At 38.6% G+C, this 25,903-nt stretch overlaps 1 protein-coding gene across 1 annotated transcript in view; it reads left to right on the top strand.

Annotated features, from left to right (window-relative positions):
* yeats2 (YEATS domain containing 2) overlaps positions 1-25,903 on the top strand; it is a 46,416-nt gene that overhangs the window by 8,019 nt on the left and 12,494 nt on the right. Inside the window, exons 6-19 of the mRNA XM_088914496.1 lie at positions 2,341-2,568; positions 3,275-3,393; positions 6,045-6,206; positions 8,447-8,558; positions 9,066-9,110; positions 9,970-10,162; positions 11,556-11,792; positions 12,661-12,813; positions 14,488-14,591; positions 15,987-16,091; positions 18,050-18,235; positions 19,608-19,866; positions 23,898-24,059; positions 24,895-25,010. Coding sequence (XP_088770622.1) covers positions 2,341-2,568; positions 3,275-3,393; positions 6,045-6,206; positions 8,447-8,558; positions 9,066-9,110; positions 9,970-10,162; positions 11,556-11,792; positions 12,661-12,813; positions 14,488-14,591; positions 15,987-16,091; positions 18,050-18,235; positions 19,608-19,866; positions 23,898-24,059; positions 24,895-25,010 — 2,181 coding nt within the window. The remainder of the gene's footprint in view (positions 1-2,340; positions 2,569-3,274; positions 3,394-6,044; positions 6,207-8,446; positions 8,559-9,065; positions 9,111-9,969; positions 10,163-11,555; positions 11,793-12,660; positions 12,814-14,487; positions 14,592-15,986; positions 16,092-18,049; positions 18,236-19,607; positions 19,867-23,897; positions 24,060-24,894; positions 25,011-25,903) is intronic.

The raw sequence follows: 25,903 nt of genomic DNA, 5'->3' as shown, positions 1-25,903 counted from the left end.
CTGGATTTCCTTTCTGATAGGAAGCAAGTGGTGAAGTTGAAGGACAGGCATTGCTCAGGATTGTCTTAGCACCTCTGCTTTACTCTCTGTACAAAAATGGCTATATTTCACATTCAGTTTCAGTCAAAATGTTTGCATTCCCTGATGACACTGCTTTCACAGGGCTCATCACAAACAGTGATGAGTTGGTATACAGGAATGAAGTAGCTGAATTAGTTGAATGGTGCAGCCTTAAACAACCTAGAACTTAATGTCAGTAAAACAGATCTGCCGATCTACCATTGAGAGTGTGTTGACCTTATTCATCACTGTGTCCAATGGCAACACCTCTGCCCAGGACAAGAAGCAGCTAGAGAGGGTAGTGTATATCCCCTCCAAAACTGTAGGGTGCCATCTTCCCTCTGTGGACTCACTCTACGACTCTAGACTGAAACGCAAAGCTCTTAAGATCCTTGCCTTTCCTTTTCACTCTGCCCAGCCACTTTACTTCTCTCCCCTCTGGTGAGTGGATTAAAAGTCTATTAAGAGAAGGATTGCTAGGCTCTGTAACAGCACCTACCTGGAGGCTGTGAGATACATAAACTACTTTAAAAGTCACTTTAAAATTTATTTTTGCACAACTTATTGTAACTCCATCAGGCCCAACTCTGATCTATTTCCCAGTTATTTATTTTATTACTGGTGTGTGTTTAGGATGGTTTGTAAATGTGTTGGTTGGATGCAGTCTGTTGTTGGCTTTGTGTTATATGTTTGTATTGTATCTTTAATTGTATGAGCTAACTGAACTAAATTCCAGGCACCTAGTTGTTATGGCAATTAAGTATTGGATTTAAACTACTTACATGGTTTTGTGCCTAGCCAATAATAACCATCTCTCTTCACAACAAAATGTCAATATTGATGCACATTTTTTATTGATGCACTTAAATAAAGTAGGTTAAGTGTGTTCTTATATCATCTGAAATCTTAAAACTTGAACTAATTTATATGCATACTAAAGCACTATTTTTTCTCTCCTTCAGTGTCTTACAAACACATGCTTTTCATCATAAGCAAAAAGCATAGAAACTAATTGTTTTGCTTCTTCAGTTTGTGCACTGTATATGATAGATGATCCTTCACTGTAAAACTCAAATAAGACATTTCCACCTCTGAAACATATCCGCCTGTAACAATATTGACAGATACTTATTAGCATTATCAGTACTTCCACTGCTTACTATTCTCTAGACACATTTAGGACTAGAGCTAAATAAATTCATACTGTAATTATTATAACATCATTTGTGGAAACCTAAAACATCAGTGATAAAACAATAAAGATCATTGGTATACAAATCTAAACGTTTTGTTCTGTTGTGCGACTTAAATTTTGAACTTTTTCTGGCTTGAAGTGCAGGAATTATGGAAAGGAAGCAATGTGATGACATTGCATATTGACATGCAATGCTCCCTGGTGTTTTCCCTGTGTGAATCGGAATATTTCCTGCACAAATTTACACTGGCTGTTGTTTAGGATGTGCTGGGCTCCTCAGATTTTGATAGTATAAGAAGAAAAGTTCAAGGAAATTTTGCAGTGTTAACACTAGAAAGGTATATGTCTTTGTCAGGAAATTCTTGAATATTTGTGTCTGTGTAAATTAGTTTCTTGATTCTTATGTCCCCTCACAAAGAATGAGCCAGTCAGTACTTCTCTCCCCAGTTCTGAAGTACCTGTTTTCTTGTCTCCCTAGTGTCACTGCGTAAGTAGGCTTTCCTGCACGCATGCAGGTGTACAATTATTCCTAAAAAAGGATATTGAGGCAGGAATTTCAACATGCATCAAGGACTTCATAAACTGGACCAGACTTACAAAAACATTAAACAGGCAAAAATGCTTATTGTCAGGACTATGCTTTATAGCACCATTTTCAGGCATCAATTCTTTTTTTTAACAAAAGTCTATGGGCGCCTGAAACATGTTATGTAGCCATATTATTGAAGTGGATACCCTGGCTTCTTTCAACAAATGACTGGAATAGATCATTGGATCAATTAGCTATTAGCAACCAAGCAAACCAGTTGGGCCAAATGAACAAAAAAGTCTTCTGTTCTTATTGTAAAACAGGTTGCTAATTAAGCTCATGAGTTTATTACACATATAACATGTTTCTTGCCTTCATATAATCACAGTGATTTATTAAGAGAGAATGCAAAATGATGACAGTTTGCTTTGATAAAAAGAATCAAACATTAACTCAAGTAAGTGTGAGCGGAGACCTGTGTTAGGTAGCAGTTTATTCCAGTCTTTCCCAGTATGAGATACCTTAGAAGTTAGAATGTTTTTTTTTATCCCTGCAGGGGGCAAAGAGTGACCCTTCCGTTTTCAACCACCCAGCGATAAAGCGGTTCCTTGAGTCGCCCTCCCGTTCCTCCTCTCCGTTGAACCAAGGCTCAGAGACCCCCTCCCTGGTGCCGTCGGAGACGGAGTCCATCACTCAGCTGAGCGAGGGGCTTGACAGAGAAGGCGAGAGCTCCTGGAAGGAGCCCAGCAAGCAGGAGCGCAGGCCGGGCAGAAACACGGGGAAGGTGAGTGAACTCACAAGAGCGCCGCGGAAGACAGTGCAGCAAGGGGGTCAAACACTTGTCCCAAAGGGCCAAAGGGTCTCTGGTTTTAATTCTCTGTGCGCTTTGAGTTAACTATACTTATTTGCACAGCATTGATCATTTTTCCGTAATTTAAATGATGTTATAATATTGATCGTGTTCCAGATGTTACATAGGTACTGCATTCAAACTGCCCAATTTTAAAATTAATTAGAAATGCAGCCTAGCCCTGCAAAATGACCTGAATGTAATTGATCCATTTTTACAAATGTTTCATTGAAGCACTTGAGATATCTGATGGAAGGCGGTCCATAAGGTGCAGTGCTACAAACTCACAGCAAAGTAGAATACAGGCCATCAACGGTGCAGTCACAGTATTAAAAATACAGGCAGGAGTCTTGGCAGTCACCTCATTTAGGGTAAAACAGAAGAGCACTGACTGACCTTTATTGTTTCAAAACCTATTACACTGACACCTCGACCATACAAGCCAGTCTGTGATTCTACATTGCTTGTGTTACTACAGAGGAATAAAATGATATATTGTTAATGGTGGGATTATTTTATTAGAAAAATATGTTCAGAGCATGATTGCATTTAAATGATCCTATTCATTTATTGGACTGCGGAAAGTGCCATATAATGCAGAATGTCGTGGCTGCAGAGGTTTGCCTCTTTATCTCTGAAGGATACCTTTGGAGTCTCTGCCCCTCAGGAGCCAGACCAGCGCTTCACCTTCCTCACCACAGGGGAAGACTCCTCTCGCCTATATGTGAAGAAAACCATTGTTGTTGGAAACGTCTCCAAGTATGTACCTTGCAGTTCTTGCTGGAATCCCATACTCTTTGCAAATGTGTTAAGACAAGACAAATCTGGGAACAGACCTGTACATACTCTACTGTCCGTAGCTTTCAATGTCGATAACTGCTGGTAACACAGTTGACATCAGAAAGGCCACAGTGAGATGAGAACATCGTACTCCATTGATTCTGTCCGTCATCCCACTGCAAGTACTGGTTGCACTGGGAACAAAGTGGAGTAGCCAACCCAAACGAACCTAAATGTATTTGAAAGGTGCATAGTGTTGTGCACTGTGTTGTGAAATGTGTTTCCTTCCTTTGAGAAGGAAACCAGGGCACGTAACACAGGCTCACCCAAATATGGTGTGAATATGCAATACTCCACCTGGGCAGGTCCACCAGACCACTGTCCCTCCTGGGGAGAACTGGCACTGCACTGTGTGTGTTCTGAGGTCACAGCATGGGAGTGTCTTTGACATTTATTGTTGTTTTATTTGTATTAAGCTCCTGTCTGATATTTGTTTTTTTTTAATGAATTCCTAAGATAATAAAAATAAAATACAGAAATAAGATAAAGGGTGACTCCTAAAGGACTGATCACCAGTAGAAATGTGATTAATATAATAATTGCTTTGTTTTAATTAATTACCTTTCTATCCCCTGTTTTGTATGTTTTTACTTAAAACCTAACCAGAGCTCATGGTACTGTATCACAATTGTACAAAATAACATGGGTATTAAAACAAATAGTCATTTTCTGAATATGCTACATACATTTTGCAAGAATGCATTGCTTCATGCTTCTATTATTAGTTTTTAGTTTTGTTTTCAGTTTGTATTGGATATTTAATGAGATTTCGCGTGAATCTTTTAGATTAAAAAGGTAGTGAGCCATTTTGTATTTTTTATATTAGAAATAGAAACATCAAATTGGAGCATGACTACATGAGTTACACCAGATACAGTGCCAACTATATAGACAGTATAAAAGACATTTACAGTTCAAATAAATTTAAATTTTCAACAGCATTCAGAAAGTCTTTTTCTTTTTTGAAGATCAAAGTAGAAGAATCTCAAACAGAATATTTTCTTTTCATGTGCATCATTAAAAGCCTTGGTAATCAATATGAAAGCTAATGTTGTGCAGCATCCCTTTGGAGTTTGTCAAAGACACCATATACTACTCCAATATATAGATGTAGAAATTTTCTTACTGAAAAAAAACTTTTTCTTTTTAGTTTAGATTAATAATTTCTTGCCACAGCAGCCTTAAAGGACTCTGGAATAAGACAAGATCCCACATGTCTCCACACATGTAGTGGAAAACTTGTTCTAGTAACATGTTTTTGTGACTTTTGCAATAACATTCTCTAAAAGTTTCATAATTGAAGAGATAATTTTGTATGACACTTTTATAGCATGATGTAAGTGTGTGCTTGTTGGTGGTGGAGGTAGGGAGGTTAGAAGCAGAAGTCTGTAAAAGCGCACCCCTGTTGCTATGAAGCTTTCTCCATTTCACTTATGGTTAAGAATAGCAGCATTATGATGCTGAGTTCATTTAAAAAAGGAAGAAAGAAACTGGAGGATTTCAGAAGCTCTTATACAATATGGTGATAGGAATGTGCACAGCCAGGCACTGCTTGGTAGAAGAATCACGTTCACCCTGATATAATGCCAGATGTGGGTTATATATACCTCCAGGGTATGCCAGACGTTTTCTCTTGAGTCGTGTTCCAATGCTGCCTGTTTTCGTTTCGAACTGCACAGTCAGACATGCATTGTCTTGTTACAGTTCAGCTGTTGTAATTTGTTACTGTGTTATTTTAAATCATGGGCCTGGTATGAATACAGGGAAGAGTGCAGACAGGGTAATAAAGAAGAACAACAATAAAGTTTTTGCATAATATTAAATCGGCTTTACCTGGAAAAAAAAGTGCTTTAATGTTGTCATCTACATTGTATCTATTTATAAGGTATATATTACTTAAGTACTTGAAATACTGCATTCGATAACATATCAGTTATTCAAATAACAGCCTGTACTCATGTAACGATGATTGAGTAGCATTTTAAGCAGAATATAGAGCGTTCACTTACATCAGGTTCCGGTACAATTTCTTAGAAGTACCCATGCATGCCTCACTTTGTTTCTTTTGGACTGGAGGCAGACTAGCTAGAATTCTTGGAACTTGTCTTTGTGTGAATGGCTGTTGACAGATAGTGCAGAATGAGAGTCACTGTCTCACATAATGAGTTTAAGATGTTTAAGAAGTGTCTGATGTTATAAAGGATACTTCTTACACAGTGTTTTGCTTCATGAGTAGGGGACTGTATTCCTTTTACAAAGGCAAAGTTCTTGTTTGGTTGTTACTTCTTCCTTCATGTCATTTAGGCCTGTTGATTAGAAGAACAGATCCTTACACATTGAACCTTCATGACTCTTTGAAGATGCATGTTCTATTCTAAAGTTTATCACATTTCACATGAAACAAACTGCATATGTTTTTGATGTTTTTTGTACCGAGATGCTTGGTCTTATTTAAAACACTGTTTGGAACAAGTAAAACATTTCATCGACTGATGCTGATCAAGTAGCCGACGCGAGCAGTACAAGTCATGAACACCCAAATTTAAAGTTTTTTTTCTCTTCTCTCTCAGGTACATACCACCAGATAAGAGGGAAGAAAATGACCAGTCAACACACAAGTGGATGGTTTATGTCAGGGGTTCCAGAAAAGAGCCCACCATCGATCACTTTGTCAAAAAAGTTTGGTTCTTCCTACATCCCAGCTACAAGCCCAATGATTTGGTGGAAGTCAGGTGTGTTCAGAAGAAGCCTCCAGGTCATCTTGATTGATTCCATCGTTGGCCCTTTTTTAGGAAAAGGGGTGCTCAGTGAGGACGTTTGTGCTATTTGCTTTCAGTTGTTTATTGGTTGGCATGTTTTTAAAGTGAATTGTTGAGGCTACATTTCCTTTCCAGCTGAAGATGTTTCAGTTGACAGAGAAGCTGTATTCTATAGAAATCTAAAACAATTCAGCCACAGTATAAGGATGTGTTTACGTAGAAAAAAGCAGTTCATTTTCATTGTATGACTTGCGGTTTCTTTTTTGAAGTTATTTGGACAGGCCTGGGGGCAGAGATGCTTTTGTCACCAGGCCTGATGTTGATTGCAGTTTCAGTTTGTACTTATGAAAGATTCAGCAACCACTCTTTTAGTTTTGCTTGCTGACTAGAATTGTTCATTCATTTGTGCTTAAGCATACTTGTACTTAGAAAGACTAGAAAGACTAGATACCAGATGAAAGAAAGACTAGATACAGGTAAAGAAAGACTAGATACAGGATAATTACAATAGTGCTGCATGTCTGGGGAGACCCTTTTGTTCTTGAAGACTGGAATTTGACAAAAAATGTCACAATAGTGCCAGTGGTCATCTTGAATAGTTCCTGCCGGTCATTAGGTTGTTGTTCTTAACACGATTCTGGACATTCCTTGCATACTCAGTTTGGTTTATTCTAGGCCATATTTGATTTAGTACTTTTTAGTGTCACAAGAATTCAAACTGTATTTAAGCTAACACTAAAAAAGCTGTATATTCTTATGTTCACACTGCCCTCAAGTGGCTTGTGAAGTCACAATCTTAAATTCTTCCATGATACTAATCATGTAAGGTTTGCTTGTAATGGTTACATATATCTAGATATGTTACATAACTAGTATACAAATATTTACAGAAACTAAATATAATGAGAGAACCCAGATGTATGCAAGAAAAACCAGCATTGTGTACTGAAGAAAAAAATATTTACCTTATAAACTAAGCATTACCTGTGTAATGGTAGCAAGGCATATACAGAGGGTCTCCGATATTTGTTATAAGAAAGTAACTTATAGCAAGACAAGATATATGGGGAAAGTTTTCCCAATAAGAAAAATGTAAGTATGAAGGGTTGGGGATGTTAAGGGCATAAACTTAAATTTACCTTAAATCAGAGAGGTTTTTCCTCTAAGAATAAATGGAATAGAGTAGGGTTTGGGACTAAGTGTTGATGGTAGCTACCTAAATACAGTACAGTACACGTAAATGCAAGTGATTTTTTTAAACTGCAGCCCCAATAGCTTGACAACATTAGTGAGGTAAACATATTTCAGAGTGAATTATAACGGGGACCCCCTCTGTACTGTATGTACACCAGTGGTACATTTACATACATTCCCCTGTACATTGTTAAAAAATATTAACTATTACACAGCAAGGTTAACAGTGATCTGCCCCAGCCACTGGCTCGCTAATGTAAAAAGACCAGGAGATCATGCCATTCCAGGACAAGCCTCTCTACGAAGCAAGTCTTATTTTAATGACACAGCATGTTGATCTTAAATGGGTCCTGTTTCATTTTCAATGAAAACTCTTTTAAAAGTTTGCTGTGGGTGAGTGTTTAACTTAAACCATTAAGCCTCAGGATTCAGTTTTCATGGTCTGTCATATCTGATTTTCTGTACTTTTTTTTCTTTTTTCTTTTCATTACTCTTAAATACTCATTTGAAGTGTGCCTTGTTAATTCCTTGATATATGTGGCTTATTATCTCAGTTCCGTTTTCTGTGCTGTTTCATTTTTCACCTCTTAGGGATTATGTGCAGTTTCGTATCTTTGTATTCAAAGTGTTTCAAAGTACTGATAAGCTAGCTGGAAACTCAATGAAAGCAGCATTTTTGTGTGCAACATTTTGTGAACGTAGAGCAGAACATACAAATAAAGAGCAGGGCACAAGAACAAGGAACAGGTACTGTACCATCCAGGCAAATGCCTTCAAAGGCAGAGTACCCCAAAAAAAGCTTAGCCAAACACTTTCGTTCTTGGGTAAATTATACAGACAGTGGCGGTCAGCAAATGCTCCGATTTTCAGGATTTAGTAAGTAAACTTTGACTGTGTCTTTGAATTTGGCTTTTAAAATTGTGAGTGCGATCGCTCACAGCTTTGGCCCTGAGACGTATCTTTACTGCTCTGTAATTGACAGCTGAGTGTCGTGCTTTGTTGATGTCTTTGTGCCACAGTGAGCCACCTTTCCACCTGACCCGGCGAGGCTGGGGGGAGTTTCCCGTTCGAGTGCAGATACACTTCAAGGACCCGCGAAACAAACGCATCGATATCATTCACCATCTGAAGGTAGGGCGACCGCTGTGGGTAAAATCAAGTCGGCTGTCTCTGTTCCTGCTGGCATTTCGCATTCTTAAAAGAGAGGATGTGTGCAAGGTGGGATCAGCAGGGGTCACCGAGAAAGACAGTACCTTTAGTAAACTACTGCATTGCTTGTCTCTTTTGTGCAGTAAATGAAGTACAGAAGAAAAAATGAAAGCAAAACGGGAAAATGCAGACAATCCTGTTGAGAGCCAGTATGTAATGAAAGTCAGATAAACATCTATTAGGCAGTTTTTAATATATTCTTTGTCTGCTGAAATCCACCTACATGTGTACGTATTTTTATTTGAATATGCTAACTTGTTATAATTACATATTCATTTCTTGTTGCTATTTGCGTGGAACACATTTATATTGGTCTGTGTTGCTGTTCTTTTTTGCAGTTTCAATTAGCTGCCTTCTAGGCAAGGCAGTACTCTTCTCTGATGTAGAGCTGCTCACCTGATTATTCCCCTTGATTTTCTTTTCACACAGCTTGACAGAACATACACTGGTCTGCAGACCCTTGGTGCAGAAACGGTAAGGTGCCGTGAGCTGGTGGCTGAACAGTTTGATCATGTTATGCCTAAAATATGCAGCCATAGACTTTTCCTTGTAATGTAGCATCTGATATATTGGTTTTGTTCTCTGTTTTGATATTAGTCAATTAACACTACACGGCCTACAAGGTTCTCCTAGGATTTCCTAGCCTCGAACTTCAGAAAGACTTGTGTAGCTAAAAAGCATAAACAGTGGTCTCAGGTGACATTCTTTTTAATCTGTGTGATGATTCATAGAGTTTGGCAATTATTGTGACCTTGTTTTTATGTAAAAGCGTTAGAAAAAAAAACTCACCAGTTGGCTAGGCGGTACTGAAAGATGCTGGTCAAGTTTTAACCTCAGAATGAAACGAAGCAAGCTGCTAAAAATTGAAATCTGAAACTGAAGCATGTGTTCCTAATTAGTCCTTGCAGCTGCAAATGACTGGGTGACTTGGAAGAGCCAAACCATCTCATTGTGAAAACATCCTTTCTTGTTGTCTTCAGCTTGTGTTGTGTATAGCTTAGAAACGAACTCTAGTAACACCCTTCACTTGTGTTACTGCATGCTCTGACTTCCTACATCTCCTTTCCTTTCTTTGTTTCTCCCTGACCTTCATAATAACTTGATCTCTTATTTTCAACTTCCCTTCCAGTCTTTTTCAGTCCTCGTCCCATTTTCCGCCCTCTTTCACTCTTCCTTCTCTTTCATTCTCTGCCCTTCCAGCTTTCCGTTAGTGGCGTTTTAACAGAACAGTGCTGTGCTGCCCGCCCAATAGCGGACATTGTTACAAACACAATACCGTCTTCATTTACGCAATCAAGACTTTGTCTTCACCCTCTCTCTTTTTGCACGGGAGGTGGTGGACGTGGAGCTGCACCGAAACTCTCTGGGGGAGGAGTTCTTCTCTTTCCCCTGCTCTTCCTCCCGCCAGCCAGCCTCCGCTCAGCCCGATGCCCCCTCCTCCGCTCCCCAGACTCCCGGGCCTTCTGCAGGCCGCCCGTCCTCCCCGGTCCGTCTCACTCAGGACTCGCTCAGCACGGCGGAGAAAGGTGAGCAGGTGCCCGCGTGGAAGGGCTCTTCATTTCAGCCCTTGTTTTTCGGTGGATTCCTACCGTAATGGTTTTTTGTGGGGAAAACGAATGCATGGAGGAAATGATTTCTCAAGTGAAGCAGTGATAAAGTAGGTGGTGCCCCGTGTGCTTATCAGACTTCAGTGTGGAGTATATTATTTCTTTGGGATAGTCAATTGTTTTTGCCCCCTCCTGATTTGATGTAAGATGTTTCTCTTCGCCAAAGTTGAAAAGCCAATTCCTGTTAAACATAGGGGTGAAGATAATGCCTTGAGACACACAGCAGGTTTTCGCCTACTTGATAAAAACAGATTGCATTTTAATGTGCAAACTGTAAGAGATTTTTGTTGATTAATTATCATTGTCCATAGAGCTAATGTGTGATTTTTTTTCATGACTCATATCTTCCATATGTGAAATTTAATACTGAAATTCCATTCCACTATTCCACAGTAGCATCTGAAAAGATGTTAGTTATATTGGATGTAATTCTTTGGACGTGCATGTAACTGCCGGCACAGAGCTAAGCTTTAAAGTGCCTTCCATATCGGTGCCACTGTTACATTGATAATACTGTGCTTACTCTTATCACTTCAATCCTCTTTTATAGTTTTTTCTAAGGGTATTTTTTCACAGAATTGTGTTCATTATTGCAAAACCTAATTGATGCAGAGCTCTGTTTTAAGCAGAAAGCACACGATGTTCAAAAACTAGGAAGACACAAAAATGGTTGGTATGAACCTCTTCATTAATAGCTGTGTAAGGTCACATTGTTAAAAGAGCCAAGGCCATGTGAAAATTGGAGTGGAAAGGGCTCTGGACTTAATACTTTGTTCTGGGGGTTCATATTCCAGGTGGACATTACTGATGTACCTTTTGAGCAATGTACCCTGTACTTGCTTTGCTCTAGTAAATGCCTAGCTGTGTAAATGGGTAGAAATGTAAGTGACGTCTGAGAAATACATGAGCAACATAAATTAATACTACAGTATGAAGTTCAAATGCATCATAAGAGATGGCAAGCTGTGGAATCTTCAGAAATTGCTCATATTTCAAAGCCTATTCAGAATAATGCCCCACTGTTTTCATCTTAGTCTTCTCAATTTCCAGAATTAACATTGCTGTATGCTAATAAGGATGATTTATGAAAGGCTCTTAACTTTGCAATTAATAGTGTCAGACAGCAAAGAGTAAAACAGAAAAGGTATGAATCAACTTGATCTCTTCACCTGCCAAAGGTTTACTTCATTGGTGATTCAGCAGCAGGTTGAAAATCCTGGAGCATATTAATCTACAGTTATGAAGTCATGTTCTCCAACAAGCTTCCTTTACATAAGACTGTATGTGAAGGCTTACTTTCTGTCTCCTTTAGGATTCCCTATCAAAAGTGAAGCTGGCAGATCCACTGGCTACACCCTCCTCTCCGCAGAGCGCACACCAACTCGGCCCAAAGCCACTGAGAAAATCACTCTTGGTTCTCATGGGAACTCTGCCTTTCAACCAATCACAGCAAGCTGTAAAATCGTGCCGCAGGGACAGGCACCCAACCCTGCGGAGTCCCCTGGGAAGTCTTTCCAGCCAATCACTATGAGCTGCAAGATTGTATCAGGTACCCAAGTTCTCTTGAAGCAGTTGTGCCGTCTTATACTGGATATACTGTAAATCACTTTTAAGTTACTTTGTTTGCTTCAAGCGTGTTGTATTACATTTGTTGAATGTGATGCTGCCCTGCTGAGACTCTGTTTTTTATTATTCTTCATGCTTGTCTAGTAATAATTCTAAAAACCTCACAGAGGACCCTCCTAGACTCTTTTGCAGGATGTTTACACAAGAGAAAAAAACTTCAGTACAGAACTAGAAACCCTGTTGGTGACTCACTCAGATCTTTTGCTGACCAAATTCTTCTCTCTTAGGGTTTTTTTTAACAGTTCTTCTATCTTCCTTATCTGTAGTAATGTAATCCTTTATGTATTTATAAAAAAATGTTTACAGTTGTGAGCATAGGACAGTTCTTTTGGGATCAGTTCTTTCAGCACTCTGCAGTTTTGATTTGTATACCAATAAAACCAAGTGCTTGAAGGCCACTATCTTGGACATCTCGTTTCTAATTTAGAAAAGTAGTTACTTGTGCCCTATACTACTTGATGAAAGGAACAAATTAAATTATTCAACCTGTAAGAGACCGTGGCATCTCATTTGAGATATTTGAAAGATCACATAAAGTAGCTTCTTCTCCACTTGGGTATTATCCACCAAATGATGTAGGGTGACCTGGGAAGTGAAGTGGAAGCTATTTGGTAAAAAAAAAGTAAATGCTTGGAGTAACAAATAACACAGCAGACCTAAACAACCTGGTCAGGATGGACAGGACAGCCATCTCCTGGTTGGGCTTACCATCTTGCCCAAGACCAGTCAGTGAAGCTGCTGACTGCAGTGGGCTTATTGAATGCTTGTCTTTATTTCTTTCTGTGCTCCAGGCTCTCCCATCTCCACCCCCAGTCATTCCCCCCTACCCCGCACCCCCACCTCCACCCCAGTGCACATGAAGCAGGCTTCCTCTGTCATCAACAACCCCTACATCATCGTGGACAAGCCTGGGCAGGGCATTGGCATGGCATCCTCGGCTGCAGGTACCGCAAGGCCTTCTCACTATCGCAGTGCTGCAGCAGCTCCCCCTAGCTGACATTTTAACACCTCTCTCATCTTAGAGACCGTATCCTGCTGGTTTATCAATAGAAGATGTCTGTCTGTATTCTTTTTTTCTGTTGCCATGTATCCGTGTGTGTCCCCACTGTGTTTTCAATCTTCCATCAACAGACTTAATTTTTCCCTTTTCTCCATTATGTATGTTATTTAATTGTTTATTTGATCTGCCTACTATGTTTCATCTACTGTATATATCTATCTTGGTATGACCGTATACCATCAATTTAGCATAATGTACTGTATCTAACATGTTTGAGTAATGCTAAACCAAACACTTCAAAAGCAATATTTATCCCAGACTAAGTGGCACATGTATGTTTGTTTTGTTACTGTAAGCTGACTAAGATTTCTTCACTGTGTACATCTCAGCACTTTAGGAAACCTTTACTGAGGAGTAGGTTCAGGAAAAAACTATGCATATCTGCATACTCATCCATCTTAAATGTCCTGATGCAGAAAAAAATTACTCAATCTTGTTTCCAGCTCTTTTCGCTTTTGGTTTTTAAAAGACACTCAGCTCAGCTGTGCAAAGCTGCATCCCATTCATGGGCTCCACAATTTTAGTGTACCTGTCCTGCTTTCCTTACAATTCCTTAGTTTTAAAGCACTGTACAGAAATAAAAAAGATGAATGCATTAAAGAGCAAGCTTGCACAGAGCCAGAGCAGCTGTCCTTTGTCAGTTATGGAGAGTGATAAATATGCCTTTGGAAACTTGTTTTTAAAAAACAGTCTTTATTCTAAGCCCACAAAAATGATAACATGCAGTGAGAAAGCACTGTTCTGAAGGTTTCTATGGCTACAAGCCTGCTGCTTGCTGCGGCCTGGTGACAGGGAGAGATTAAAGAGGATAGATGAGAGTCCTGAAGGAACTGCTCTTGGTGGGTATTAAAGACGTACAATGAGGGAGGTAGGCAACAGGCTCACAGCAGTACAGCAGTATCATAGTTTCATTTTGTAGCTGTTAGGAGTTTTCTTGATTCTACATACTCCCCACATAGATCCACTTCAGTCACCTGCCATTGGAAAATTGGTTACATCTATGCTGTAGTCATACATGAATATAGTGTGATTTGAAGCAGCTGATAAAGCATTTTCTTTATTTTGAAAGTTGTGCATGACAAACAGTTAAACGGCCCTTCTGTGTGTATTTTTGGTACTTGAACTGTACTTGTATCACTCCCTGGGGAATTGCATTAATGTGGAATTTTCCACAGAATTACTTGTCTACTGTGAAATCAGTTAAATATATACACATACATATATATATATTACCAATAAGTTACATAACTCATGAACTGGCATTAAAATAATTTTCTCATGTATTTCAACATTTTGGTGGGAGTAAAAGGGTCCTGTGGAAAATTGTCTTGCTAATTTAGAACAATACAGTGCATGTTGTGGAAACTGGGAACTATCTTTGATTCTGAGATCCTGGAGCTCCTGTAGGATCCTTAAATTCCACCAATCAAGTTGTTGTCCATCCCAGTTCAAGAGGGAATTCTGAAATAAAAAGTGGTTGAGAGGAGCTTTTGTGATAAACACTTACTGTATTTTTCTGGGACAACTAATAGTTCAGTTTTGTGATTCTTTGCCACAGGAAGTCCGACAGGCAAGCAGTCCAGCTCCCCCCAGGTGTCTCAGGGAGCACGATCACCAGCACCCAAAGTCCACGGCACCAGCTTCATCACGTCGGGAGTGAAGGTAAGCTCCCAGGCTCAATGATGGTTTGTTGAAATCCCTTTGTAGGAATCAAAAAGTCTAATCTGAATTAGGAGGAATAAGGTGCTTAGATAAAATCTGACTAAACGATTGTTTACTTTTAACGCCAATACCAACATTTTGAAATTGAAAAAGAACACTGACAATTATTATGGTGATGCTTTTACTTTTTTACTTATTTCACAAGTCTTCTTAACTGTGCATGGTTTTACAGTGTATCACTGTATAGTTTACTGTGTATCATCTCTTGTAAGGTGTATAATCTTTCATCTTCTCAGCTTTACATGGGGGCAGTTTGCCCAGTTTAGCGGTTTTTGCTGTGTTTGTCTGAAACCTCTTCAAAATGGCGCATTGTCAAAGGAGCACTGCATCCTTAACTTGAGAAGTTGGTAGGAGAAAAAAAGGCTGGGTCCCTCCTGTAGTAAATATGGAGAAAAACTTCACCTTTTATTGAAATGCAGTGCCCTCTACTGGATAGTTGCTTGGTGAGACTATGGGGTAACAATTTAAGATAAGCCCTGTCACCTCTGACTAATTAATGTGCTATACTGTATGTATGATGAGGCTACTGGTATAAAAGGTGGATCTAAATAATTCTTGCAAATGAGCAATGCCCGTTTGCCCTTAATCTTCCCCCTTTCCTATGTTACAGCGTCATACAAAATATGAAAGGTATAAGTTTCCACTTACATTAATATTATGTTTGGTGCTCTTGTGTCTCAATGTTTAGTACTGAAACTAAAGGCATTTGACTCTTATTGACATCATGCCCATAGTCATAAGTGGTGATGTGTTGTAATACAGACATAAAAACATGCTGGGAATGCCCTGTCGAATCTTTATTGATTGTTGTGCCTTATCCTTTGAATGCAATGGAAACCTCTTTCTGTTGATGACGGAAAGGGATCCTTAATTTAGCACAGTGAAGATGCCACACTGAACTTTTAGAGAGGATCAGCAACAGCAACTGCCTGCCTGCAGGCTGTCATGAAACCTTTAGGGTTGTGACTGAGTCACTGTTATTTATAGTTGCTTCAAATGCCTTCTTTTCCAAAATACCAAATGTTTGAGATGATGTATCAGATTTTTCAGGTTTTTTTTGCATTATGTACACAATACTAAAGGAAAAGTAAGAATTTATGTTTCTGTTTTTCACTGATATTATAAAGTGTGAAGCATACAGACTTCACTATAGACCAACATAGGGACAAATTGTTTCCTCCTTATCCTACAATCTGTTATCTAAACACATTTATCAAACATGAAATAAAGTTTATATGCATGTTCTTCTTTGCATATTTCTCTTCTCGTATCTTTTAACTGGAGAAAGCCTGGTGCTTGCTGGTCATGATTGCGTCCTGTTTGTTTCGTTGGCAGGAAGAATCACTGTTTGCAGCCATGCCTCCTCTCTGTCCGATTGGAAGCCAGTCCAAGGTTCAGAGCACAAAGCCTTTGTCCGGGGGACTGGGTGCCTTCACAAAGGTGAGCCAGCAGATCAGCTGTACTAAGAGGTTGGAAAAAATCGCACAGGCCCTGTAGTGCTTCGGAAGTAACGTAGCAAAAAAGTATGTCACGGAATGCAAAAACAAAACAAAAGTTATTGGTGATTTTACTTGTCATTTTAATTTGTTGATAATAACTTTTGAGTTTTTGCTTTATTAAAGCCTTAGAATTATTCATTTATGCATTTCTTTACAAGAGCAATAAATATATGAGAAATTAAGGGAATACTTTTGAGGCTTTTGGAGAAAAGTTGAAAATTAAAAAAGATCTATCAAGGTCATCATATGACTCTCCTTAAGCATCTAGATTTATTTTCTTGATTTAAACAAACATCAGCCACATAGTAGTTGCACATTACTATAAACATACTTTCGGGGGTAACTGATTTAGTGCATTCTAAGGAAGGGGTACTTTACATTTCACAGTGCAATCCTGGATTGATTCATTTATGTCCTGATGTTTTCCAGTTTCCCAAGCAATTACCCAGACACAAGTAAATAATCTTGAGTTTCTGACTATTGTGAAGTTGCTTTTACATTTTTTAAGAAGGAATCAGTTTGATCAGCTGGACAATCTTCTTTAGAGAATCTTGCTGAAAAATCACCGCTATGGTCCTATGCACTGTATATCCATGTACAGATGTTGTTTTACATGTCAGTGTCCATGTGAAACGCATATGGAATCAGTGTAAATATAGGGTAAATAAATTGTGTAAACAGAGCTGTTGAAGTATATAGTCTTGACCACTGATAATGTTGGTGTTTAAATATAAAAAGATGTATCGTTATAATATATTTATTACAATTAGTTTTTTAGATTTAAGTCCTATATACTGTAACTGTCATAGCATGTGCTTATAATACAAGGAATTAGATCTCCTGTGTATTTCACTTGATGACATGATAGTTTATACAAGCATGAGTGAATGGAACTATAGCTATTTTCTAAACATTATTTATTTAATAATGTTTCTTTATTAATTAATGTGCAGAAAAGTCAATTCAAGAAAAGTAATGCATGTGTTTACAGTTGTTTTAAGACTTTGTAGAACCGTTTTTATTTTTGGTCAAAACAAGTTGACCTTTTTTTTCCTAGTGTATCCCTGAGTCCAAACTCACTGTCAGTTTTGGCATAATCTTGTCTTGTTCATTCTGGGTTGAGCTACATAGGAGCTTTTGAAGTTTTCTGTTGCTGCTAATGTCTTTCTTTTATCGCCACAGACTAATAAACCAGATGCTATCTTGGGCACATGTATGTGCCATTCACTTCAAAAGCTATATAAGTAGGACATCTCCTCAGTGATGTTCTCTGCAGAGAATAACTCGATTCCCTTTAGGAAACATTGAATCCTGGAACCAGTATCTAATTGCTCTTCCCTTGTGAAGATGAAATATTGTCCTGTCTGTAACCTTTGCAGCACTAATGACGTGGGTGTCAGCATGACCCACTACAGAATGACAAGATTTAACATGAGTCGAGGATCCAAAAATAAAGCTTTACATGTTGCATTTTGCAGAGATTTGCATATCAGCTCACAGGAGAGTTGACTTTAGCTTGTCTTTTCTATATAGTCAGTATTCATCTCACCAAATACTGCCCCTATAACCAAAACATTGTTTTTTCTTCTTTATTTTTACTTTTCAGTGTTGAATTGTCCCTTTTTAGCTTGCGCTGTGACACATTTTCCCCTTGTAACTTCTGATAGGACTTTGCCTCAGGAAAACAATTTCCTGGTCATAAATTTAAGGATTAAAGAGTTGTTTTTTTAAAAAAAAGAGCTTTGGGTTGACATTAAATGGACAAGTATTCTAGCCTGGTTATCTGAATAACTCCAGGTGATTGGCTGTATGCAATGTGTGAAAGAAGGATGCATATCGCAGTGTGAAAGTGGGCTAGCGTGACCCTGGGCGGGACGGCCTCTTCTCTCTGTTTTTCAGGTCATTATTAAACAGGAGCCCGGGGAGGCTCCTCAACAGCAGCAGCAGCAGCAGCAGATGCTTGTTTCCACGGCAACCTCACAGCAGCCGGCACAGCAGTTTGTCGCAGTGAAGGGTGGTCACATGATTGCTGTGTCGCCACAGAAACAGACCAGTGCTGCTGGTGCTGGAGCCACACAGAACAAGGTCCATCATCTTTCTAAACTGTCTCTGAAGTCTCTTGTCATATACACACCATCCTGATGAGTCAAATGAGAGGGATAGTGTTGCTGGTTGTTCCAGAATTTTAGTTTTCATGATTTTCATGTATTTCTAACTCCCACTCGTTCAAAAACCAAACTGCCTATCCATTTAAAGGAGTTTTAGTATACAGAAGTTGTTATTGGTGATGTATCTTGCTTCGAACAGATGGCAAGCTTGCTTCCACTGGTATTAACAATAAATGGTCGATGCGTAGGTCAGACCTCAAACTTACAACCTCTGCACATTTTATATTCATGTAATCATGCACTTGAAGCCGTGATGAAAAATCAGTTAAGCTTTGCTAACGTCTGAAAATAATTAAGGTGCAGTGGCACAAAAACCCGGGGCCTTCCATTCAGGGACTGGACCTGAAAATGACTAACCTTAATAGCCGTGTACATTACTACATTACCGTGTACATTACTACACGGCTATCTCCCCACTATGTACTAGTAATACCATGTGCCATGTAATAGTAAAAGAAAATAGTCACACAAAATATTAGTGAATATATTATACATGAAAATAGTTTATTCATGTTAAATTCTGTAAGTGTTATTTTTTGTTTCAGAAGTAACAAGGTGTGGTTTTTTTTCTTTTTATTACAGTGGTTCAGAGGCCTGCTTCAGGCAACATCAAAATAAGTCCATCCCCCCACTTGCTGATGTTCATGTTTGTGTCAGATCCTTATAGACTGTTGCATAATTCCCCTGACTCCTCTGGAATACTGATTCAGCTTATTTTCATTAAGGATTACTTAATGCATACCTGCAAAACGTGTGGAGCATTTGAAAAAAGTGCTGAAGATGTTTTTAAACAGCAGTACTCCTTAGTAGATTAGTTACAAAAAATGTACTATTTCTATACAGTTAAATACCCGTGTTGTTGAGGTACTACAGTGCATTCTGCTTAGTAGTTTTGCAGATTGAGTTGTATTTAATTATTAGTACTGTATGTGTTATTCAATTCAAGAGCCACTATAAATATTATATATGCAATGTTATACCGTACAACTTGAAGTAAAGGTTAAACCATTTTTACAGCAGCCAATTATGTTGCAAAATTCTCTTAAAAGGAAATTTAGTCACATATTCCTTTATGATGATGGAGGTCTGGAACATCTGCTGTTTTACCACTCTCTAACAGTTTTGAACTCGAATTATGATGCTGCAGAAGTTCCCATATCTATGTGCTGTTGCTCTCTTTTGCTTGGCTTGACACAGTTATTGGTTGGGAACAAAGATAACCTATAATAAGTAACCCCCACACTCCCCTGACAGAGGCGTGGTTGTGAGCTGTGTGTTCTCCCCCCCAGGTCGTGGGTATCCCAGTGGGCTCGGCTCTGCAGTCAGCAGTGAAGCAGGCAGTGGCTATCAGCAGTGGCCAGATCCTGGTAGCCAAGTCCAGCCCAGCCGCCTCCAAGGTGATGGGGCAGAAACAGGTGATCGCCCAGGGTGTGGCCAAGGCTATAGTGAGCGGAGCCAGTGGCACAATTGTTGGTCAGTCCGTGCAGACCGTCACCAAGGCACAGAGCTCTTCTGCTGGGACAGCCAAGACTGGAGGCCAGGGCTCAGGTAACGTGATGGGTTCAGAATCCTAGTGGGCTCTGTGAAGCTACTGTATTATTTCCTTCTGGTGTTCAGAGTCAGAGTGCCTTTTATTCATCAAGGTGGCGCTTCTGAATATGCCTCAATAGAGAGGGTTCCTGTTGACTCACAGAGAGACTCACAGGTATAGTTTCACAAAGTTAACGAGTAATGAGAAAGTAAGTGTCCAGAAGCTGTGCAGGCAGTGAAATACCCAAGATAATCTTCTGCAAGAATGTCAGGGGCATTGCTGTTCTTAGATTTCTGGCATGACATTTACAGTGATTTAATATAAGTAGAGTCCTTTCACTTGTTATTTCTCAGAAAAGAATAAGTGTTGTTAGTCTGTTTTTTTTCCCACAGTGATACCTTGGAACAAGGGAGAAAACATCTGTGAGAAAATTATATTGTTAAAGCCATTTACAAGAAAAAAATCTAAATTATGTGAGCAAAAAACCCTGAAGGCATTATATTCTAAGATATTAAATAAAGAACCTGTCTCTGTACAAATTATATGAAATCTAACTAGGGTTTTAGAACAAATATTTTCTCATTTTTTTTAACCAAAACATGTGCTAAAAATATGTCTGTGTAGAATTTCTGCCAAGTTTAACTTACAAAGCTCTTTGGTTGTCTTTTCCATGCCTCACAACTGTTCTGACAGTCAATGAAACTCGTTCTCAGAGTTTGATTTGTTGAGTTTGTCTGATTGTTTCCTTTCTCAAAGCCTGGCTCAGTGCTGATGAAAGGCCAAGAGGGTAATGCACAAAATAACATCACTGTAAGAAGTTTAAATGGTCTGTTGAATGACAAAGAAGTTCTTGATGACAAAATGCCAGAAGCCATATCACCCTGTAGCTCACAACTGGCAACCCACTGAAGCTCAGCAGGTGTGAGCCTGGTCAGTACCTGGATGGGAGACTTCCTGAGAAAACTAAGGTTGCAGCGGGAAGTGGTGTTAGTGGGACCAGTAAAGGGCACTCTTGTGGTCTGTGTGGGTCCTAATGCCCCAGTATAGTGACGGGGACACTATGGTGTAAAAAGCCGCCATCCTTCGGATTAGATGTCAAACCCAGGTCCTGACTCTCTGTAGTCATTAGAGATCCCAGGGCATGTCTTGAAAAGAGTAGGGGTGTTACCCATTGGCCTAAACCAACTTTCCATTGGCCCCCTAATAATCCCAGTCTATGAATTGGCTTCATTACTCCGTTGTCCTCCCCACTGATGTGTGGTGAGCATACTGTGTGCTCACTTATGACTCCCATCGTGTCATCCAGGTGGGGCTGCACACCGGTGGTGGTGGAGGGGAGTCCCCATTACATGTAAAGAGCTTTGAATGGAGTGTCCAGAAAAGTGCTATATAAGTGTAAGGAATTATTATTATAAAAATCGATGCAGTTTTTGAATTGTTATTAATACATTTACATATGGAACCAAAGTAATGTAAAGTCAGGTATCTACTTTCACTTCATAGAAATAAGGTAGAACAGAGTTCAAGGAAGGGAGGATTTTTCAGAATACCCCCGATATCTCGTTTCACATAAAAAAGAACTGATTAGTTTTTATAAGCTTGGCTCAGAAACAAAGCACTCTTGTAATCAGCAGTGTGAATGAGGGACATTGTCCTTTGTTTCATTTGATGTTTCCTGCAGTTCTGCAATCTTGCGTGAAATTAATAAACTGAAAATTCCATTTTACTTTTCTGTCAAGCTATTTGGAAATTAGAAAGAATACTTCAGAATTCACAAGACATGTAGTTATCATAGCTGATAGTTGTACTGTGCAAGTACAGTGTCCTAAGTTTTAGAAGGCCATTAAATATGTATTATTTCTCTTGTCACTGAAGTAAAAAAGGCAATTCACTAGGCCTATAATAGATGCAGGAGAATATCTTTGGCATTATATTACAGACTAGATGTGAAGCTTTTTTTTTCTTAGGCATGTTTAATATCCATTATTTCATTTTTTTCCCAATTACTGTAGTGATAGTGTCATATCTCTTGCAATGATGAAGTAGTATGTGCTGTGATTTTTCAGTACAGCAATGAGAATGCGAGCATAAATGGCAAAGCTAATGATCCAACCAGCGGCAATACAAAAATGATTTTACGGGAAAACACGAACCCCCCAATATAAGCCACTCACTTCCTAAGACTTCCCATTTTTTAAAATTCTGAATAATTTGAAAATGCCAGCATTTAATTTTAGATACAGATCTACAATTCTGGGTGTGCTGTTAGAAGGAGTGCACAGCCAGTGGAGAAGTGTCTGTTTTTATCCTAACTACAGTGTAGCACATTTCAAGAGTTATACATCACTGGCAATAACCACAGTCTTCACATTGAGACTGGTTGACAGCACAGGGTACTATTTTTATGCTGCCCCAGATTATGTGGTCATCTAGATTAGGTAGCCATTCATTTTTCTTCAGTGCTTCTGCAACTTGCTGCTGAGTGAATAGCCATCCTGTTTCCAAAGAAACAAGTTTAGGTTTCATCCAGGTTTGTGGCACTGGGAAGTCCATGTGGGTTTGCTTCCTGAGAGGCAAGACAGCTGTCAGATTCCTGATCACGAGATTAGTTTAAATCAATGAAAGCCGTGAAAGATCAAAACCTCAATTAGGAGCACCAACAGTCTGATTGTGTATTATTAAGGTTCACATTATGAAGAGCTAAAAAATGTTGGTGCCACCAAAAACAAAAATCCTGTTTATTTTTATTCTAAAATGATTTTTATTCTGCGCATCAATCCCTGTATGTGTCCCATGGGTTTTAGTACTTGCTTTTCTCTTAGGGAAACTTGCATAGTTCCGATCTCTCTTTCTGTGCTACATATTGATTTGCACTCATTGATTTTTTGTTGTGGTGGATAATTTGGCTGCTTTGTAATAACGAGTCACTTCCAAGAGACAGGGAGAGAAGCTGCCCACAATTTGATGTTGTATCTTGCATTTCTCTTTGTTTTTGTTTTTCAAAATTAAAATCTGTTGGTGAGAAAATGTGAAATTTTGCATTGGATAAAAGTAATGGAATTTTTCTAACAGTAAAGTGGAGTTTTTCATCTTACCTAATATTATGTTCAGCTTTGAGCTTTTTTCGATTACATCTTTGCTTCCAGCATTAAAAGATTTATTTTTTGGATTAGGACAAACAGTTGATTTGCACTTTAGCTGTAATTTAGAAGTCATTTGGAAGGATTTGCCTCGATGTATTTTATGTTCTAATTCAAAAATGCATGAAGGTGAAATAATTGCTTTAGAGATAAGTTTTGATTATTCTTCTTCTGGAAAACAATTAGACTGATAATGCACCTGACAGAATGCATTTTGATTAAGCTCTTGCTACTTCATTGATAGGCATGACCCTAAATCTACCTTAATACTGTCTGCAGAAAACACAGGAGAGTACATGATAGGATGTTAGTTAAAAACTATTCTTTTAGTTTTGTACAGATTTTATTTACATTTTGTTTCATGTGGTTTAGTGATACAGTAGGAGATTTTCAGTTTCAGTTAAAGTTTAAGTATTCCCTGTAGTGTCATTACGGCATGGTCCATCTGCAACTGGAGTTTCACTGTGTCACATTGCATTAGTGGGAAGAAAGATTAGCTTTTGTGACACTTCATCCTAATCTTGGTGTTAAGTATGTGTAGCAGAGGTAATTCTCTGAGCAGAAAATGTTACCCATTGAAAGGCATGGGATCTCAGAAAGTTCCACTTGCTTAAATTAGTTTACTACTATAAGAAGAATACTGTGTTCCACTGTCTTTTACTCCTAAATATATTTTTTTGGTTTAGCTCTGTAAATAAAAAAAATGTTTTGACTTTTTCTATTATTTTTCCCCTTTTAGTGTCTTGTGGTTATTATTCCAAGCAGGTATTGTGCATAAAGCTGGCTCAATCATTCTCTGAAGTACTTCAAAGTTAACTGTTTTCAGAATAGTCTACATTATAACTTGGTTACATCATCAGTAATTGATTTTTTGTGTTTTTGTCTTGTTTTTCCTCCTTGTTATTTAGTTATGGCTACGCTCCAGCTTCCAGCTAACAACCTCGCAAACCTGGCCAATCTACCTCCAGGCACAAAACTCTACCTGACAACCAACAGCAAGAATCCTTCAGGCAAAGGCAAGCTTCTGCTGATACCACAGGGAGCCATACTGCGGGCTTCTAATCCTTCAGGTAGGCCCAGCTGATGCCCTGTCCTCGTTCTGACATGTTCTGTTTTCTTTTGGCTTTTCAATGCGTTGAAAGGATGCAAAATCCTTTGATATCAAGTGCCCATTGTCGTTTTAAGGTTTAATAAATTGGTTGTTCAAGAGGATCTTTTTCTGTTTTATTATTTTTCCTTGACTTCATCTTTTATTTTTTACTCTCCCATTGGTTAAATACTAGTTACTCATAGAAAACTAGACCAAATTATATATCGGCTCTCTTCGAAACAGACAACAGTGAAAGGCTGAGATTTAGATTGTGTTTTTCCAGATACTGCCATATAATGGTGCAAATAACCATGTGATTTTTTTATTAGGAGTATATTGTGATGTTCAATATGGGAGCACTAGGATAGCATTGTTTTCTTCATTTCTTCATTTGCATTTGGTCTTTCCTAGTGTTTCAAAGATAATGGTGACTTCACGTCGTCACTTTTAATTTTAAATTCTTAAACCTTATTCTTTCTGATATAACAGAGTTGCATATTAATAAACATATTACTGGAGAAATTGTGGTTTCTTAATCTCATCTTTTTTCATTGTTTCCTGTGAAAACGGAGTGTGTATCCTTTCATTTGCCACTAGTGGCAGGAGAATAAACTGACTGATTATAGCAGATTAACTGAGCAGTTTGGATTTACAGTGGCACATAACAGGCCTCATTAGCCACACCTGAAAAGGGCATACAATATTAGGCTGCATTATAATGAGCATTCTGGGTTTCACTACAATGAGGGTTGTAGTCCTTAAAGTATTAGATCATTTTCATAGTGTAAGAAACCTTACTGATTTTTTCTACATAGGCCAGCAGTCCCAAAGTGCTACTACCACAAGTGGAGGAGGTTCCCAGACTCCCACAAGCAGCAGTCTCCCCCAAAACCTATCGTGTACCTCCTACATCCTCAAACAAACACCACAGGTGTGTATACAAAGCTTTTCTTACTTATCGCAACTTCTGAAGATGCTCTTCAACCCAAACTTTTATTGACTGCCCATGTCAAATTTCTGAAGGGGATTGACTTTCATTTTGTAGCTGCTAATATTGTCTGTTAGTCATTTGGTGGATAGTTATGATTTTTTAATTTTCAGTAGAAGAGCCATGCTTTTCTCTTATTGGACCATATCACAAATGAACTGTTTTCTTACTAGATGACAAACTAAAGCAAGCATGAATACATACTGTACTAACCCTAACCCTGACCCTGACCCTGACCCCGACCCCGACCCCGACCCCGACCCCATACTGTTTGCTCTTCCAGATTTTAATTTGGCAGATTCTTATCTTTGTGGTTCATAGAATCTTTGGTTTTTCATTTTCCTATAGCTCCAAGTTGAAATCTAATTTTTCTTTGTTAGTAGTTTCTGTCTCAACTAATCCTGAATTTGTTGGAGTGCAATTGCTGTTATCCTTTAGTGCAATATCTGTAATACGTATTTAACTTTTGCTTTTGTGCTATGTACATTAATGATTATGACTCACTTTACAATACTTGTAGAATGAATTTGGAAAAGCTAAAAAAAGATAGATGCTTTGATCGTTAACAATCACAATCATTCTAAAGATAGATGGGCACAGAGACATCTAGCTTCTTAACCAGTAAAATTTCATGTTTTCTGCTTTTTCCACTATTGATAGCTATACAAGGAAATGTGTCAGTAAAATGCATGTGTGATAAACATTAGCAAGATTAAAGAAAGGGTCTATTTAATTTATTTTCTGTGCTATACTTTCTACATGAGATTTCATGTGATTTCTTATTTCCCCTTGAAGTTAATAACCCCTGACAATGGAATACAACATCATCATCTATC

Source organism: Atractosteus spatula, chromosome 4 (assembly GCF_055471065.1).
Source record: "Atractosteus spatula isolate fAtrSpa1 chromosome 4, fAtrSpa1.hap1, whole genome shotgun sequence".
In the NCBI taxonomy this organism is placed as follows: domain Eukaryota; kingdom Metazoa; phylum Chordata; class Actinopteri; order Semionotiformes; family Lepisosteidae; genus Atractosteus; species Atractosteus spatula.
Note: the sequence above shows the minus strand (reverse complement) of the source record. Positions and strands in the feature narration are given on the sequence as shown.